The 19,432-nt window shown below is 55.2% G+C and overlaps 1 protein-coding gene across 1 annotated transcript; it reads left to right on the plus strand.

Moving 5' to 3' along the window:
- Nucleotides 1-13,153: 13,153 nt before the first annotated feature.
- Nucleotides 13,154-18,889, plus strand: ACP4 (acid phosphatase 4). Its single transcript, XM_061139934.1, has 11 exons — nucleotides 13,154-13,255; nucleotides 13,327-13,431; nucleotides 13,505-13,591; nucleotides 14,372-14,518; nucleotides 14,806-14,904; nucleotides 15,171-15,266; nucleotides 16,886-17,018; nucleotides 17,099-17,181; nucleotides 17,567-17,709; nucleotides 17,947-18,125; nucleotides 18,201-18,889. Exons 1-11 carry the CDS (start codon nucleotides 13,154-13,156, stop codon nucleotides 18,314-18,316), a joined length of 1,290 nt encoding a protein of 429 aa, XP_060995917.1. The 3' UTR covers nucleotides 18,317-18,889.
- The last annotated feature ends 543 nt before the right edge of the window (nucleotides 18,890-19,432 follow it).

Here is a 19,432-nt window from a genome sequence, read left to right on the forward strand (position 1 = left end):
GCCTGGCCACCCCTCCAGACCTCCCCTTTGGCCATTTGGGGGTCCAGATGCCCCTCTCCCTGAGGCCTGCCCCCAACTTCCTACCCCCTCTTACTCAGCGATTGTGCGGCCCTCAGCAAGCCTCCAGGGGCTGGTCTACAAAGGGAGGGTCTACAAAATAACACCCTTGTTATTTTCCTATGGTCAGTGTACAAATTCCTACAAACTTAGTGGCTTAAAACAGCATCCATCTATCTCATGATTCCAGAGGCCAGGGGTCCAAGGTGGGTGTCACCAGGCCCTGGAGGACAATCCACTTTCTCTCTTTCCCAGCTCCTGGAGCTGCCCTCATTTCATGGCTCATGGCTCTTTCCTCATCTTCAAAGCCTGCAGGTAGCATCTTCATTTATTATTAATTTTTTAAAAATTATTTTTGTCTGCGCTGGGTCTTCGGTGCTGCACGGGCTCATCTCTGGTTGCCGCGCACAGGCTTCTCACTGCGGTGTCTTCTCTTGCGGAGCACAGGCTCCGGAGCACCCGGGCTTCAGGAGCTGCAGTGCGTGGGCGCAGCAGTTGCAGCTCCCGGGCTCTCGAGCACAGGCTCAGTAGCTGCGGCACACGGTCTTAGTTGCTCTGGGGCATGTGGGATCTTCCCGGACCAGGGATCGAACCCATGTCCCCTGCATTAGCAGGCAGATTCTTTACCACCGAGCCACCAGGGAAGCCTTTATTTATTTTTTAGCTGCACCATGCAGCTTACAGGATCTTAGTTCCCTGACTAGGGATCGAACCTGCATCTCCTGCATCAGGAGGCAGATTCTTAACCACTGGGCCTCCAGGCAAGTCCCTGTGATGTGCTTATTATTTGCTATCCAATTGTCTATGGACCTTTTCTCTTCAGCTGAGAAAACTGGCACTCAGGGATGAGGCATCTGGTCATATGAGGAGGTGGGTATCTTTGGACTCCTGGTATAGTGCTCACTCAGCCTGCTCTGGGCCCTGGAGCTTCAGCCACCTCCTTACTGGAGGACCAGCCTGAGGTGTTGTATGTCTTCCTCATCACTGGGCTGTAGCCTCTTCTTCCTCCTGGTCAGTCTCTAGACCCTAAGCTGCACCTGCAAATACTAAGGCCTCCTCTGAGGGTGGTCCTGAGCTGGGGGGTTTTGGGGACACAGATATGAACTGGCCTTCTGGGGGCTCCCAGGCTGGTATAGGAGGAAAAATAAGGCACAAACAGTTCCAGTCTGGAGGGATTAAGGGGATCAGAGGGAAGAAGAGAGACTGTAGGAGGACTGTGCCTGGAAAAGTCATGGGGGACATCCTGGAGGAGGAAGCATTTGCACTGGGAATTGATGTAGGAATAGGAGTTTGCCAAGTAAAGAGGGGAATACATTCATTCATTCACTCATTCTTTTTACAAACATGTCCTGAGGCATCGTGTGGGTCGGTTGTTCAAGGATGACTCATGCATTTATTCATGCAGTCTAGCTTTGTTTAGGGAAAAGAACACAATGGTTAAGATTTCAGATCCTGGAGTCAGTCAACCTGGATTCTTTTCTCAGTTGTTTCATTGAATGAATGGCTCAGTTATTTAAGCTTGCCTCGGCTTCCCCCCTTGATAAAATGACGACAGCAATAGTATTGTCCTCACAGGCTTCTTGGAAGAATAAATTAAAATGGGACTTCCTTGGTGGTCCAGTGGTTAAGAATCTGCCTGGCAATGCAGGGGATGTGGGTTCAATCCCCCATTGGGGAACTAGGATCCCACGTACCTAGGGGGTGACTAAGCCCAAGAGCCAGAATTAGAGAGTCCAAAATGAAAGATCCTGAATGCCTCAACTAAGACTCAATGCTGCCAAATAAACTAATTAAAAAAAGATTTTTTAAAAAAGAATAAAGCATACTCTAAAAAATAAACTATACTATTTAAAAAAAGAGAGACTAAATTAAAACGAGGTCTGTGTAGGCACACTGCCCCTACGTAGTTGACACCTTGCTCCTGCCTTGGCTTAACCTGAACCTCTCAGAGACTTCATGTGCGGTGAAGATGATACCTGGTTTAGTTTGGTGTGGCGTGCAGTCGTAGGGAAGGGTTTCTAAGGGAGGGTGGCACTCAGTTGGGTTCTGAAGCTTGAGTAGGAGTTTGTGCATGCGACCAATAGGGTAAAGTGGTCCAGAATGAGGAAATGGCAAGGAGAAAGCCTGGATGAGTGCATGAAACCATGCGGCTTGTTCTAGGAACTGCAGAGCAGAAGGAAGGGACCTGGTGAGCCTGGCGGCTGGGGACGGGGGTGGAGCCTCAGCAGGTTAGGGCTGCAGAGGCCAGGCTGAGGAGCTCAGATCTCATCCTGGGGACGATGGGAAGGCAGCGCTCAGGCACACAAGCTGATCTTCGGTTCACAGATGGGGAAACTGAAACGCATCCTCAGACCTGCGTGGTGGCCCCTCCGATTTCCAGCCCTCTGATTTCTATCCGCTTGTGAGCAGTCCCATCCTGGGTCCTCTGGGAGAGACCAGGCCTGGGGCTGCTGCTCAGACACCCTGGGAGACCCCTGCCTCCCACCCACTGGCGAGCTCAGGACAAGGAAACAGAGTGGGGAGACGGAGGCCCGCGAACAGAGCAGGACCCCCAGAGCTAACATCCCGGCCTCCGAGGTCGCACAGACGTGAGTGCACACCCAGGCTCTGCTTTGTCTGCTTTGATTGTGAGCAAGTGAATTTCCCTGCCCCAAGCCTCAGTTTCCCCATCTGGAAAATGGGGCTGTTAAAGAGTGCAGCCACCCAGTGGGGCTTGGCACAGCCAGGGTCCTGCAGTCCTGGAAGGATATGGGTCTCCTGAGAGGATGGCCGAGGCCAGCAGGGGTGAAGCCCAGGAGCCTGGAGCCAGGCACTAGTTCTGGGAGTGGTTGGAGGCAATGATGCCTTGAGGACAGGAAAAGGGTGGGCCAGGGGACCACCCTGGGGTCTCCACCCTAGGATGAGGGCAGGGGACTTTGGCCAGGGGTCCTGGGGAGCCAGGGGCGGTCTGTGAGCAGGGGAGGAGGGACAGGCTCGCTCTGGACTGGATGGGATGACTGGAGGCAGGGAGGCCCGGGAGGAGGCTGGGCTGAGCATCTAGTTAGGTAAGTTGGAAGCCTGCACTGGGCTGGGATGGTGGGGTCGGGTCAGAGGGGACAGGGCTGAATCAGGATGAGACTGTGAGGGGAGGGGGAAGGGAGGGAGGGGGCCGCACCCGGGCATGGGGGGGCGGTGGGCCGTCCCTGAGATGGGGAAGTTGGTGGGGGGCTCGGTGTGGGGCTTGCTGATGTGGAGGCCTGTGGGTCCCAATAGCATCATCCCGCCCCTGGGGGACCCTTTGGAGATTTGGCCGCCGTCATCCCCCGGAGCCCTGAGCCCACCGGAGCCTGCCCTCTTCCTCCTCTAACCCTGGCCGCCCTCACCTCCTGCCTGCTGGAGGTGGCCAGCCCCAGCCCGGTGGTCCAAGCCACAGGGCCCCTCCTGCCTCGCCCCCATCAGCTGCCTGGTTCGGCTGCCTTCAGCGTCCTCCCGCCCTTGACCCTCACTCGGACATGCTCCGGCTGGCCCCTGCGTGGCATCTTCTGCCACCTGGACCCCGGCCTGGCCTTCCTGACCTGCGGCAGTGGCCCGGGATTGCTACTCCTCCGTGCTCCAGCCCGCCTGGACGCAGAGCCATCGTGCAGCCGGAAGGGCGGTTTTCTGGGCCGGGGCGTTCTGCTTCCTTCTTCCCGTCCTGGGCACGCTGGTTCTATGAACTCTGGGGGGGCCAGGTGAGCCAGGCCGACCCTTCTAACAGGACACCTGCTGGGGAACCTTGTCAGCCAGCCTCATCCTCTGGCCTGGCACTGAAGCAGTTGATGTTTGGATTGGAAGAGAAATCCCTGGGAGGGTTGAGGACTTTTACACAGACAGAGGAGGCGGGGGGGGGGGGGGTCTTCCTTCTTATCAAATTCTGGAGAATGTGAGATGCTGAGAGAGAGAGGTTTAGAGAGGGGGACAGAGACCCAGAGACAGGGGGACAGGGATCCAGAGAGATGCGGACAGAGATGCAGAGAGAAAACAAGCCAAGTGGGGGGAGAGATGCCGGGAGGGGGAAGGGGGCGCTGACACAGATGTGACAGCGTCACATGCACCGGCGACAGAGGGGGGCCACGGCAAAGAGAGGAGGTGAGACACGGGTCAGGCTGCTGGGAGAGGAGAAAGCAAAAGACCCGGGAGGAGATGGAAACAGAACTCATCTGGAAGGGAAGGAGAATGAGTGGGGAGAGGGACGGATGGACAGGGGGAGACAGACAGACAGACATGGGCCTGGATCTAAAGACAAGACCAACCATTCCCTGGTGGTTCAGATGGTGAAGAATCCGCCTGCAATGCAGGAGACCCGGGTTCGATCCCTGGGTTGAGAAGATTCCCCTGGAGAAGGGAAATGGCAACCCACTCCAGTGTTCTTGCCTGGGGAATGCCATGGACGGAGGAGCCTGGCGGGCTGTGGTCCATGCTAGGGCTTCCCAGGTGGCTCCGGGTTATTGCCAGGACTCAGCAATGCAATACTGGGCTATAGGACTTTTGGAGCTAAAACCGTGAAAGGTTCATACCCACTGGGATGTCCTGGTCCCCATAGGTAGGACCGAGCATCACAGGACAGCTCTGGGCACCCGGATTTTCTGCGCCCCCGGGACACCCATTATCATTTGCCTTCTCTCACTGTCTTTTGAAACATGCATGCGCCTCCTAAGCATCTCTCCAGTGGCCCAGCCTCTGGGGAAGGATGTCATTGGTAATCTTTGGTTTTCAAACTCCCTCATGTTTCCAAACTAAAGGTTAATTTTTGCTCCACATTCTGAGCCCTTTGATGTATCCACAGAGCTACTTTAGAAACCTGCTAAGCTCCAATGGGGGAAGGCCTCTTTCTTCTGTCTTTGGAAAACGCATTGCTAGGATGCCTCTCTTGACCGTGGTCTGCCCATTAGCATCTCCTGGGGGAGCTTTTAAAATCTAAATCAATGCCCAGGCCCCATCCCCAGGCGTTGTGGTTTAAGTGGTCCAGAGTAGAGCTGGGTTCTGGGAGTTTCAAAAGCTCCCCAGGGAGTCACAGGGCTGCCTGCGGAGCCCCATCCATCTCCAAGTGCCTGTGGTTGTGAAAATGCAACCTCGATAGCTCCCAGGGGACTGAGAAAACCCAGCCCTCAATGGCTGAAAACCCTGGAGGTGGGAGTAGGGGGGCAGGGAGGACACAAAGATCAATTTCTTTGTCAATATTTGTTTGCTTCACAAACACTGATAGCCAAGACCCATGGGGGTCGAAGAGGAGTCAGATCTTATTCTGCGGCCCCACCCTCAGGCTCCCAGTCACAGCCGAGCAGGGTGAGGAGTAGGGAAGGTGTGAGGGGCAGGGAGCCTGATTCTGATCAGGAAGGGCTTTACGAAGGCTTTCAGGTGGGGCTGACACAAAATAGAGGCGGACGCCCAGGCTGGGAGCACAGCATGTGCAATGGCCCTGCGGTGTGTTTTTCTTTTTTTATAAAACCATCTCTGAGTTATATATGGAATTTGCCTCCCAATGCAGGAGACACACTCACACTTGAGGAGACCTGGATTCGATCCTTGGGGCGGGAAGATCCCCTGGAGAAAGAAATGGCAACCCACTCCAGTAATCTTGCCTGAAAAATCCCACGGACAGAGGAGCCTGGTAGGCTACAGTCCATGGAGTCACGAAAGAGTCAGACACGACTCAGCAGCTGGGCCAGGGTATACTACAGCGGGGGCGTGGGAAGTGGGTGAGATTTTAAAAAAGAAAGCCTGGAGGGCTGTCAGGTTAGATGCACCTTGCTGCAATGCCAGTCTGCTGGGCTGGGACAGCTGTCCCGGAGCAGGGGCTGTAAGCAGGGACAGGTCAGCTCTGCTTGTAGAAGGGCCCCTGCGAGGACTGGAGGAGAGAGATGGGCGAAGGTCCTGGGAGAGAGGAAGCCTCAGGACGGCTTTCCCCGCCCAAGTCACAGCATTCCGGTTTTGCAGAAATCAGCTAACTTCCCTACTAGAACCAGGGGGACCAAGTTCTGGCTGGGAACATGGTCCAACACCGCCCCCGTGTGGTCATGCTCAGTTTTGCAAACAAGGTCTCCTGTAAGCGCTGTGTGCTGAGTCGCTTCAGTTGTGTCCAACTCCTTCGTGACCCTATAGACTGTAGCCTGCCAGGCTTCTCTGGCCACGGGATTCTCCAGGCAAGATTACTGGAGTGGGTTGCCATTTCCTCCCCCAGGGGATCTTCCCGATCCAGGGATCGAACCCGCGTCCTCTTAAGTCTCCTGCCCTGGCAGGCGGGCTCTTTATCAACTAGTGCCACCTGGGAAGCCAGCCCCTCTATAAGTAAGGCTACCTTTTAAATCAGGACACTTTCAAGAATAAAAGAAAGGGGCTTCCCTGATGGCTCAGTGATAAAGAATCCGCCTGCCAGTGCAGGAGACGTGGGTTCGACTCCCAGTCCTGGAAGATCCCACGTGCTGCGGAGCAACTAAACCTGTGCACCGCAACTGTCAGTTGCCCACATTCTCCAACTACGGAAGCCCCTGGAGCCCGTGCTCCGCAACAAGAGACCCACCGCAATGAGGAGCCTGGGCAACACAGCTAGAGAGGAGCCCCTGCCTGCTGCAACTAAAGAAAGCCCTCACAGCAATGAAGACCCAGCACAGCTAAAAGTAAGTAAATAAAAAAGAAGAAACGAAGAGGATACGATTCCCAATTATACTGGAATAACTGGCCCAGAGTGTTTGCATTCCGCAAGCCAAAATTATAGTAAGACTATAAATCAACTCCTAATTAGAATTTGATAGGCCTTCCCTGGGAAATCCAGGATGTTCAGTCACTCTGCTCAGAAGTCTCCTTTTGAAATCTTGAAATGAAATGTCTATCTGATGAAAAAAAAAAAAAAAAAGAATAAAGCTCAACTAAAGGTTAGGGTATCCCCCAGGGCATTCCACCTACTGGGGGTGGAGACAGGGAGTGGGGAGGAGGCAGTTAGTGAGGGAGGGGGTAACTGGCTGTGTGTTTGGAGGCCTGGATACTTTCATAGTAAGGGGCATTTACAGTGGGTATTGAAGGCTGAATAGGAGTTTGCTAAGAGAAAGATGTGTTGATACAATATAACGGTAAAGATGACCACTACAGACCCTTTGTAGCTTGCAAATTCCATTCACATCTTTCATGTCAGGTTGTCATTGCTACGGCCTTTTGGAGTCCAAGGAGAAAACCAAGGCTCAGAGAGAAGAAATAAATCTGAAGTACACAGCAGTCTGTGTTGGTACCAGGTGGGGAATCAACCCTGTTATTTCTCCCCTCTGTGCTCTTGATACAAGTTGGAATGTCTTTCCCCCCTCTAAACTCTGACAGACTTCTACTCATCCTTCAAAACCCAGCTCCATGACTGGACCCCTAGCCTCAAATTTGAGAGTCTATCTTGCTAGTCCCCAACTTCCCCAGACCCAGGAGTCCAGGCTTCCTCCCTCTGGCCCAGAAGCCTGGACCTCAGACAGAGCTGGTGTGCCTGCCGGCCTGGTGAGATGGAGCAGGGTGTGCTGACTCAGTCACATTTATTTGGTCTCAGAGGCCAGAGTCATGGTCGGGACAGAGGCAGGACTCTTGGGTTAGGTGGTCCTATGTCTTCTCATTGCTGAGCCTACGAGAGGAAAAGAGACAGAGAGATCCACAGAAACAGAGATGATAACACAGGCCGAAGCGACCGAGATCTAGCCTGCCACCTCCACCCTCTTCCCACTCACCTTGTTGAAGAAGTAGACGGAAGCGAGGATTGTGAATACGGCCATGGCCAGGGTCACGTTCTGGGTGGAGGGGTCAGAGGTCAGGACCCATCCCTTCCCTTCACCCCCACCCCTGCCCTAGGGCACCGCCCTCCCGCCCGCTGGGCCCCTTCTCACTTCCTGAAAGTTCATGGCCATGACTTCCAGACTTTGGGCTGCTTGGCCTCCCTCTCCCTTTCCTGAGCCTCTGAGCCAGACAGAGAAGACCAGCCGGCGGAACCCTGAGGGGAGACCAGAATGGTGGCCATGGTGACCAGAGAAGGGCATTCTGGGTAGAAGGGACCTCGCCCCGGAGGCCTGGGGGAGACGGGCACTTGGATACAGGGGGCATCTGAACTCTGAGACTGGAGAAGCCAGACCTACGACCCCAGAGGGCGCTGGGGAGCCACGGAAGGGCCACAAGCAGGGGAGGAACAGGATCAGCTCTAAGTGGCAGCAATATCTCCGAGCAGGAGCAGGAGGGAGGCTGGAGGCCAGAAGAGCAGGTGAGGTGGCCCAGGCAAAATTTCCTCTGACAGTGTCCACCAGATGCAAGCTTGAGAGACACAACAGTGGGGCAGCTGAGCCTTCCAGAGCCAGATCACCAGTTTCGGGGGCGGGAGCAGCAGTTGGTCGGTCTCTTGGTCTTTGCCGACTCTTTGTGAACCCACGGACTGTAGCACACCAGGCCTCCCTGTCCTTCACCATCTCCCGGAGCTTGCTCAAACTCATGTCCATTGAGTCGGTGATGCCATCCGACCATCTCATCCTCTGTCGCCCCCTTCTCCTCCTGTCCTCAATCTTTCCCAGCATCAGGGTCTTTTCCAATGAGTCAGTTCTTTGCATCTGGTAGCCAGCATATTGGAGCTTCAGCTTCAGCATCAGTCCTTCCAATTCAGGGCTGATTTCCTTTAGGATGGACTGGTTTCATCTCCTTGCTGTCCAAGGGACTCTCAAGAGTCTTCTCCAACACCACAGTTCAAAAGCATCACTTTTTCTGTGCTCAGCCTGCTTTATGGTCCAACTCTCCCATCCATACATGACTACTGGAAAAACCACAGCTTTGACTGTAAGAAACTTTGTTGTCTAGGTGATGTCTCTTCTTTTTAACAGGCTGTCTAGGTTGGTCGTAGCTTTCCTTCCAAGGAGCAAGCGTCTTTTCACCTCATGGAGCAGCAGTTATGAAGGCAGAAATCATGGCACCGGTAACAACTTCCCCATCTCTGGGCCATGGGCTCAGTGATGCGCCTGGGACTCCCCTGGCCCTCCGGTGGCCCCTGCTGTTTACTCCACCAGCCCTCTTTCTCAGCAGGTGGTGTCTGTAGACACCTGAATCTCTTTGGGTCCATCATGCCTTCAAGACTAATTTTGAGGTTAGGAGCGACATGGAGGACAGAGACACCAGTGCAGTCAGCCCTCATTATCCACGATTCCGTCTGCACAGAGAGGCTACAGTTTTGAGTCTGAGGACATGCACATTCCCAGCTGTGGCTGATCGAGGTGATAGCTCTCTGTTTTCCCGTCACAGCTGTGAGCAGAGAGCAGCCTGGAGGCTGGAGACAGGAGGAAGGGGAGGGCGGGGCTCACGAGGAACTCCTGCCTTGGTGGGTGGGGGGGGGGGGCAATGGGATGGGTTTGAATCCCAGCTCTGGCACTTGTGAGTGGGGTGGCCTTAGGCAAATTTTCTAGTTTGCAAAAAAAAAAAGTAAAGGTAAAAGCAAAAAACCCAAAAATGTATCTACCAGGTTGAGTAGTTTTTTATTTTTGTTTTTTTCTAGTTTTGGGCTGCAAGGCACAGCATACAGGATCATGGTTCCCAGCCAGGGATCAAACCCATGACCCCTGCAGTGGAAGTGTGGCTTCTTAACCAGTGGACTGTCAGGAAAGGCCCAGATGAGTACCTTTTTGGATTTAAAATTATAAGCTATGAGATATATACACACACACACATTTCCCTTAGAAGCAATGATTCAGTACTTGCTAATCTAGAGTTTCCAGTGAATTTATACAACATATAACCTGGAAATGACAAGAATCAGCTGTGAAATGATACCTTACCAAGAAGGTAAGACATTCAACAGGGAAACTGGCAGGGTTTCTCCTAGAAGTCTGCGTCCCCAAACAAAACAAAAGAAAAAAACCCAAGGCAGGTGGGCTTGTTCTACTTGAGCAAATCCGTACGAGACACATGACCAGGTTCAATGGGTGACTTTGAACTGGGTTCTGGCTTGGATATATCAGCTGTACATGATATTTCGGATGACATATGGGACCTCTGAGAGTGGTTATTAGAAGAGGTGAAAATATTGTTGCTGTGGAAAGTAGGAGATCATTACAAAATTTCAAGATCTCATTTCAGTAAAAAGCACACAAATATTTTAAAAACGTGTGTGGGAACTTCTCTGGTGGTCCAGACTCTGGTGGTTAAGACTGCGCTCCCAAGGCAGGTAAGACTCTGTGCTTCCAATGCAGGGGACACGGGTTCGATCCCTGGTCGGGGAACTAAGATCTTGCATACAGCTAGGCACAGCAAATAAATAACATTAAAAAAAATGTGTTGAAAAATCTGGAAGGATGTTCTGTCTCAATATTGCAGCAGAAAGTGGCAGGTGCAGTTCAAAAAGGTTTGGCTGGAAAGAATTTAATGCAGGGCTCATGTTCACAGCTGGTGGGATGGTACAGGGCTGGGCTTAGAAAAATCGGGGAGCTGCTGCCACCCAGTAGGAATTGAACTGAATCCCTCCCAAAGGTCAGTTCAAGTCCTCAACCCTGGTACTGGTAAATGTGACTTCATTTGTAAATAGGGTCTTTGCAGATGTAAATCAAGTTAAGATCAGGTCATAGCCAGTGTCCTTATAAGAAGAGACGCCCACGTTTTGACAGAGACTGGAGTAATGCTCCCGAAAGCCAGGGAATTGTCAATGACACAAGAAGCTAGGGAGAGCCTGGGAAGCGATCCTTCATCCCAGCAGGGACCAACTTCCTGCTGATACCTTGATTTCAGACTCCTGGCCGCCAAAACTGTGAGACAATAAATTTCTGATGGCTAGGGACTTCCCTGGTGGTCCAGTGGTTAAGAATCTGCCTTCTAATGCAGGGGATCCCTGGTCAGGGAACTAAAATCCCACAAGCTCAGGGCAATTAAACCTGCACTCCACAACTAGGGAGAAGCCCACACACTGCAGCTAAGACCAACACAGCCAAATCAATGAATAAATATTTTTTAAAAATTAATTAATTTCTGGTGCGTAAACCAGCCAGTTTGCAGTCCTTTGTTACGGCAGCCCTAGCGAATCAATACACACTCCTAGGCATCAAGGGGGCTTCCCCGGTGTCTCAGCGGTAAAGGATCCACCTGCAACGCAGGAGCCATAGGAGGCATGGGTTCGATCCCTGGGTTGGGAAGATCCCCTGAAGGAGGGCATGGCAACTCACTCCAGTATTATTCTTGCCTGGAGAATCTCCATGGACAGAGGAGCCTGGTGGGCTACAGTCCTAGGGTTGCAAAGAGCTGGACACGACTGAAGCGATTTAGCACACACACACATAGGCATCAAGTGGTGAGAACCATGTCACCAGACCCTCAAGGGACAGGGTCCTCCCCTAGGAAAGCTATGCTACAGCCAGCACCATCCTCGGAGTTCCTGCTCCCCTCACTGGCTGACCGCAAAGGGGATCCAGAGAGCAGAGGGGCCAGGATGGTGCTGAAGACAGAAGGTCTCCTTAAAGGCACGGAACCGGAAGGAGAAGGAGAAGGGCAGAAAGTGGGCAGAGGGGTGGGGTGGGCTGCCCCTTATTTACTTGTGTGGTGGGCTGAGTCATAACCCCAAACTGCCCACACCCCAAGCCCCAGAACCTTGTATTTCCCTCACATGGCTTAAGGGACTTCGCAGCAATGATTATGTTAAGGATCTTGAGTTGGGGCTTGTCTTAATCCATTTGGGCCGCTCTGACAGAATACCACAGATGAGGTGGCTTCTAAACAACACAAATCTCTTTCTCCTAGTTCTGGAAACTGGAGTTCCAGAGATCAAGGTCCTGGCAGATTCGGTGTCTGGTGAGAGCCGGCTTCTTGGTTTACAGTTACTTGATGTGTCCTCTTGTGATGGGAGAGACCAGGGAGCTCTCTGTGGTCTCTCTTGTTTTATTCATTTATTTGGCTGCGCCAGGTCTTAGCTGTGGTATACAGGATCTTTACCTGCGGCGTGCGGGGATCTAGTTCCTTGGCGCACAGGCTTAGTTGCTCCACGGCGTGTGGAATCTTCCCAGACCAGGGATCGAAGCTGGAAGCCATGTCCCTGCATTGACGGGTGGATTCTCATCCACTGCACCACAAGAGAAGTCCTCATTATGTTTTAGAGTGACCTGTTACACAGCAATAGATAACTGACACTATTGAGCAGTTACTCTGCACACCCTTGGAGTAAGTGCCGAATATATTGCATTGCATTGCATGCTCAGTGGCTTAGTTGTGTCTAACTTTTTGCGACCCCCATGGACAGTAGCCCGCCAGGCTCCTCTGTCCATGGGAGTTTTCAGGCAAGAATACTGGAGTGGGTTGCCATTTCTTCCTTGGGGGAAATCTTCCCAACCCAGAGATCAAACCTGCATCTCCTACATTTCCTGCATTGGAAGGCATATTACCAGTGAGCTACTGGGGCTCCCAATCTATTAGAACTTGTCAATTCTCAAAAAACCTCTCTGAGGTACAGACCGTGTTTGTCCCCATTTTATAAATGAGAAAACAAAGGCACAGACAAGGTTCAGTAACCTGCCCCAAATCACACAGCTTTTTATGTGGCAAAGCTGGGGTTTGAACCCAACCTGTCCCAGCTCTAGGGTACGGGTGTTCAGCCTCTGGGCTTGTTGGCTTTGGCCAGCTGTCAGTGGCACTGAAAGAAGATGAAATCACCAAGAAGTTCAAGAGAACCTCAAAGAACAGACATGGCAGGCATAGCGGGGAGGGAGGAGAGGGCAGGGTCCAGAATGTGGGGCACGGGTGGGGGTCTCCCTCACTCTGCACCCACTCTCAGGGCACTAGGCTCAGACCCCAGCTCTGCCACTCACTAGCTGTGTTCCCTCAGGCAGACTGCCTACCCTGGCGGTGCCTCAGTTTTCCCATCCGCACCATGGAGACGGAGGCAATCAGATCAACAACTCCTGGGGTTGCGGGAAAGATTAAACGGATGCATCCCCAGTGAATCCATGGCTGACAGAGGCCCTGGGGATTGGGGGTTCTGGATCCAGGGGGAGGCATGCTGGGACCTGCTCTTCTGGTTGGGGGGGGTGCTGGGGCGGGGGTAATGAGCAGGTGGGGCTGCGGCGCAGACAGTGCGCTGAGCTCAGCGTCTGGCTGTGTGGAGATGGCCGGGCCAGGGTTTCGGGGCCACCCCGCCGGACCTCTCCTGCTGCTGCTGCTGCTGCCCCCAGCCCTGACGGAAGGACCCCTGGTCTTCGTGGCGGTGGTGAGGTGCCCCCTGTCCCGGCCCAGCCCCTCACGTCCCCCAGGCCGGCCCTGACCTGGTCCCCTCCCCAGGTGTTCCGCCATGGCGACCGGGCCCCGCTGGCCTCCTACCCCACTGACCCGCACAAGGAGGTTGCATCCACCCTGTGGCCACGTGGCCTGGGCCAGCTGACCGAGGTGAGACACTGGGGATGGAGCAAGGGGTGGGGCGGGGGCAGGGAGGGGTCCGCTGAGCCGGCTCTGTCCCCAGGAGGGGGTCCGCCAGCAGCTGGAGCTGGGCCGCTTCCTGAGGAGCCGCTACGAGGACTTTCTGAGCCCCGAGTACCGGCGGGAAGAGGTACGGCCGTGCTGAGCTTCATCCTACCTCGTGACCTCTCACCTCTGATCCCCACTGACTCCAGCGCCTCCCTGGGCCTCCATCTCTGGCCCTTGACCCCCATCCACCTGACCTGCACCTTAGGTCTGATCTCTGACCCATGAACCATCAACTTACCCACACTGACCCCTGACTCCATCTCAACCTGAGTCACATCTTGACCTCTGACCTCCATCAACTCTGACTTTTATTTTCTGGTCTCCACCTCTGTGTTCTGACTCTCACTGACCCCATCTAGACCCTCTGACTTGGAAACTTGATTGATTCTGTCTTTGTCCCTCATTGATTCTACCGGCCCTCTGACTCCAACCTTTGACCTCTACCCTTCATCAAATCTGACTTTCCTCTATCTTCCTTTGTCTCCTGACAGATGACCATAGGATCATTCCTGCTGACCTGATCTCATGACCTCCAACCTGCCCTCCTCCTCTTGACCTCTAATTTTCTACCTCCAGCGACTCTGATCTTCCTTTCAGACTTTCATTGGCTTAACTGATCCCCTTAATCCTCAGTGTCCATCCAACTTCCCACCCCAACACAACTGCTCTTGACATTGACCTCTGACCCTTGACACCAACTTCTAATGTTGAAGGCCAGGTCCTTGAACCTGCCCTGAGTTTTGACCCCTAACACCTGACCTTCGACCCTGAGCTGAATCTGAAGCTTTTGGTTTGCTGCTGTAGTTGACCTCTGACCCCGACAACAGCTCTCTGGCCTGTCCTCTCCCCACCCCCCATCCAGGTGTACATTCGCAGCACAGACTTTGACCGGACACTGGAGAGTGCTCAGGCCAACCTGGCGGGGCTCTTCCCTGAGGCCGCCCCAGGGCGCTCCGAGGCTGCCTGGAGGCCCATCCCTGTGCACACTGTGCCGGTCACTGAGGACAAGGTCAGGGGCTGGACGGGGCCTGGGGGCGGGAGGGATGGAGAGGGCCGGCGGCTCAGAGACCAGGCTGGGACCCGACGGGGCTGGGGGCTGGGGGCCTCCCGGAACCGGAGCAAGGATGCCTTCCCTGGGGCTGAGTTGCCTGATGGGGTGAGCCGCCCACCCCGCTCTGCTCAGCCATATCGGGGAGAAACCGTGCACCGGAGACAGGACCCCCCCAGCCCCACTTCCCTGCCTGCAGTCGGGCCCCAGACACACTTTTGTCCCCTCTGAGCCTCAGTCTCCTCCAGCTGCTGAGGTTCCCTACGCGCAGCTGTCCCCGATACCGTGAGCTGCTGAGGGAGGCCACGGAGGCCGCTGAGTACCAGACCGCCCTGGAGGGCTGGACGGTGAGCTGGGCGGGCCAGATGCGGCAGTATGGGGAGGGACCCACAGGACAGGGCGGGGCCGGCAGGCCGAAGGGGGCGGGGCCGACCGGGGTGGGGCGGGGCCAGTGGATGTGGCGGGACCCACAGTACAGGGCGGTGCGGGCAGGCTGAGGGGGCGGGGCGAGGGGCGGGGCGAGGGGCGGGGCCGGCGGGGTCGGCCGGAGGTGGCTGGACCCTAGGGGCGCTGACATTTGCCAGGCTCACCCATCCCGGTTCGGTTCTTGCAGGACTTCTTGACTCGCCTGGAGAACTTCACGGGGCTGTCGCTGGTCGGGGAGCCGCTGCGCAAGGCGTGGAAGGTCCTGGACACTCTGATTTGCCAGGTGGGCCCCTGACCCATACTCCCAGCCGGCCAAGTCGTTAAGGACCCTGGGTTCCAATCCCAGCGTTGCCGCTCACTACTTGTGTTCCCTCAGGCAAGTCACTTAACCTTTAGTGCCTCAGTTTCCCCATCACAACGACAATGGCGACACTCCTATCAACTTGGGTTGCTGTTTGGATCAAAAGGGGTTAATTCACGCGATGCGCTTAAAATAGCGCCTGGCACATGGTGAGGCATTTTCGGTCTACGTGTTTGCCGTTCAAATCCTCCAGTTTCGTAATCGGAAAAGCACTGGAAGGCAAAGCTTGGGTCCCAGGCGCTGACCTGAAGCGGCCTGAGGCTGGCAGTCCATGCTTACCCACTTAATGGGAATGTTCCTAATTGCCTGGTGGGAAGAGCAACGTGTGTGTCTAAGGCAGCTGCCCCAGCCCCCACTGGATGTGTTCAGTTCAGTTCAGTCGCTCAGTCGTGTCCGACTCTCTGCGACCCCATGAACCGCAGCACGCCAGGCCTCCCTGTCCATCACCAACTCCCAGAGTTTACTCAAATTCATGCCCATCGAGTCGGTGATGCCATCCAGCCATCTCATCCTCTGTCGCCCCCTTCTCCTCCTGCCCCCAAGCCCTCCCAGGGTCAGGGTCTTTTCCAGTGAGTCAACTCTTCGCATGAGGTGGCCAAAGTACTGGAGTTTCAGCTTCAGCATCACTCCTTCCAATGAACACCCAGAACTGATCTCCTTTAGGATGGACTGGTTGGATCTCCTTGTAGTCCAAGGGACTCTCAAGAGTCTTCCCTAACACCATAGTTCAAAAGCATCAATTTTTCGGCGCTCAGCTTTCCTCACAGTCCAACTCTCACATCCATACATGACCACTGGAAAAACCATAGCCTTGACCAGAGAGTTAGGAGGTATATATTAATAGTACCCTCACCACCAGAACTTTCTGAAATTCCAAATGTCTGAATTATTATTATTTTTTATTTAATCAATTATTTGGTTGCACCAAGTCTTAGTTGTGGCATATGGAATCTAGTTCTCTGATCAGGGATTGAACTTGGGCCCCCTGCAGTGGGAGCATGGAGTCTTAGCCACCAGGGAAGTCTTGGGCCACCAGGGAAGTCCCCCCAAATGTCTGAATTCTGAAACAGCTCTGGCCCCAAGGGTTTCCGATAAGGGCTTCTGGAATAATGGTCATTACCATGTTTAATTAATAATTGCTATTACCCACACCAAGGACATCCCAGGTGGCGCTAGTGGTAAAGAACCTGCCTGCCAATGCAGGTAGAGGTAAGAGATGTGGGTTTGATCCCTGGGTTGGGAAGATCCCCTGGAAGAGGGCATGGCAACCCCTTACAGTATTCTTGCCTAGAGAATCCCATTGACAGAGAAGTCTGGTGGGCTACAGGGTCCACAGGGTCGCAAAGAGTTGGACATGACTGAAGCAACTTAGCACATTAGCCACACCCTAATTTCCTGACCAGACCTTGCCTATGAGGGCACCAGTCAGAGAAGGCTTGGAAGAGTGAATTGCAGCTGATGGGGGCATCGCCAGTGGGTCTGAGGGGAGCAAGAAGAGCTCTGGACATCGCGGTCACTCTGTTCCCTGCCTCTCTCCTCAGCAAGCCCATGGTCTTTCCCTCCCATCCTGGGCCTCCCCAGATGTCCTGCAGACACTAGCTCAGATCTCGGCTCTGGATATCGGAGCTCACGTGGGACCACCCCAGGCAGCGGAGAAGGCCCAGCTCAGTGGGGGTGAGATGTGGGGCTGGGCGGCTGGGAGGCCCAGGCGGCTTCCTTTGGAGGGTTCTTAACACTCTGTCTTGCCCTGTCAGGAATCCTGCTAGATGCCATCCTGGCTAACTTCTCCCGGGTGCAGCGCTTGGGGCTGCCACTCAAGATGGTTATGTATTCCGCTGTAAGTCTTCGGAAACGGAGGCAGTGCCACGTGGGCACAGGGATGGGGAGGGGGTGGGATTTGGGTGAGGGGGGACTCATGGTCCCGGTGGAACCTCAGCCTCATACCTTGAGTAACACATATCTCCAAACTATACTCTCAGGTCATATCACCAGAGGTATGGAATCTGGAAGGAGGGAGGTGATGATGGGAAATAATTCAGTTCTTCTGGAAGGACAGGCTTTTTGGCTGAGCTCTCCAGTCATATTTATTAAATGACCACCTGTAATTGGTGGGGCTGCCTCCAGGGTGAGGAGGCTTGGGGTGGGGGGGGTGTGGTTATTTGTTCTAAGGGGTCTGAGGGCCATCTGGAGGAGCCCCGACTCAGCCCTGGATCCACCCGCAGCACGACAGCACTCTCCTGGCCCTCCAGGGGGCCCTGGGTCTGTACGACGGGCACACACCGCCTTACGCCGCCTGCCTCGGCTTTGAGTTCCGGCGGCGCTTGGCCGACGCGGACCGCGACGACGCAGACGGCGACCACCCAGGGTGAGGAGGGGGCGGTACCCGGAAGTGGGCGGGGCCAGGACGCTCCAGCGTAGGAGGGATGGAGACCCCGGTACGCGGCGTGACCCAGGCACCGGCCTGGAGGAGGAATTTACAGGGGCGGTATTGGCAGGGATCGGAGTCAGAAGCGCAGTGCTCCATCCAGTCGCTCTTCTCCAGATTCAAAGTCAGCGGCAGGGAAGGCGAGGAGGGACCAAGGCGCCTCCTCTCTCCCTCCAGGAACGTCACCGTCTCCCTCTTCTACCGCAACGACTCTGCTGGCCTGCCCTTGACTCTCCGCCTCCCCGGGTGCCCAGCCCCCTGCCCACTAAGCCGATTCCGCCAGCTGACGGCCCCCGCCCGGCCTCCGGCTCACGGGATCCCCTGCCACGGCTCCCACGAGCCCGCCACCCCCGCAGGTGACGGCCCTCGGCGCTGGGGTGGGAGTGGGGGGCGCCGGTCTCGAGACTCACACCCCCGTGTTCTCCCCGCAGCCACCGTGGTGCCCCTGTTGGCTGGGGCTGTGGCCGTGCTGGCGGCCCTCAGCATGGGGCTGGGCCTGCTGGCCTGGAGACCTGGCTGCTTGCGGGCCTGGGGGGGCCCCGTGTGAGCCAGGAAACCGGGCACCCCTTCCCCCACAACTGAACCTGGATCCCAACACATCTGCTCACCAGCTCCTCTGGCTTCTGTGACTTACTGTGCGCGCTGGGGGAATGCGGGGGCGGGCTCCCAGGCCTGGAAGCCACACGTGGCCCTGTGGATGAGGGTGGGCTGAAGGGTGCATGGGTCTGTGTGCAGGTGCACGCGGACGGCTGTCCATGCGTGCGCTCCTGCATGAATCATGTAGTGCTTGTGTATATACATACTTGACGCTCATGTGCAGACTTCTGTGGTCCTGTGCTTCTGTGGGTAATACCTGTATGGGTGTTTATGTGCAGGTTTCTGTACATGCCTCAGAGCAGCGGGTGTGCGTGTGGAAACCCGTTTCTAGGTGTCATCACCTGTGCTCTGGGGGAAGGCCCCCACTGTGGGGAGCGCTGATTCAAAGCCTGGGCCCAAAGCCTGGGCCCACTGCCAGCCTGCTGGGACTGGTCCGGAGGCCATGACTCTGGGTTAACTGGTCTCTGCCCCCACCTGTGATGGTTGGGTGGCATCACCGACTCCATGGACATGAGTTTGAGCAAGCTCCGGGAGTTGGTGACAGACAGGGAAGCCTGGAGAGCTGAAGGTCCCACGCCTGGAGACTGAACTGAGCCCCACATCCTTTGATGCAAAAACTCCCAGGCCCCTGAAATTAACCTCCTGGGAACCAGCAGAGCTGGTGGGGCCTGTAACATTGCCGGAGGGCCGCCTAGCAAAGCAAGGGCTACAATGATGATCTGAAGGGGGAGGGACCGCACCTGAGCACTGCTGGGTATGGTAGCCAGTGGCTGCCTTGAGGTCCCATTTGTACCTGGAAGGTACAGATCATTTGCAGGCGGGCACTGAACTAAGGGAAGCTACCACACACCTAATAAACAGCAGGCTCATGGGTGCTTGTCATAGACTGGGTGATGCCAGGTCTGCTCTTGTGGGGCTTCGTGTCACCCCTCAACCCAGGAGGCTCTGTCCTCCCCACACACCAAGCAGCAGTCTGGGGCACCAGCGATGATGTCTGCATCGTGTTGACACCCCATCTGACTGGACGAGTAGCCTGGTGTGCGGCAGGCACTCTGATGCCACTTGG

This window comes from Dama dama, chromosome 4, assembly GCF_033118175.1.
Source record: "Dama dama isolate Ldn47 chromosome 4, ASM3311817v1, whole genome shotgun sequence".
Classification (NCBI taxonomy): Eukaryota; Metazoa; Chordata; class Mammalia; order Artiodactyla; family Cervidae; genus Dama; species Dama dama.

What these genes read in the sequence shown, in the direction of transcription:
- ACP4 (XM_061139934.1), top strand. Translation starts at nt 13,154, where the DNA reads ATGGCCGGGCCAGGGTTTCGGGGCCACCCCGCCGGACCTCTCCTGCTG. An exon ending in TGGACACTCTGATTTGCCAG is followed by an intron (nt 15,267 to 16,885) that starts GTGGGCCCCTGA and finishes CTCTCTCCTCAG; the next exon opens with CAAGCCCATGGTCTTTCCCT. An exon ending in GAAGGCCCAGCTCAGTGGGG is followed by an intron (nt 17,019 to 17,098) that starts GTGAGATGTGGG and finishes TTGCCCTGTCAG; the next exon opens with GAATCCTGCTAGATGCCATC.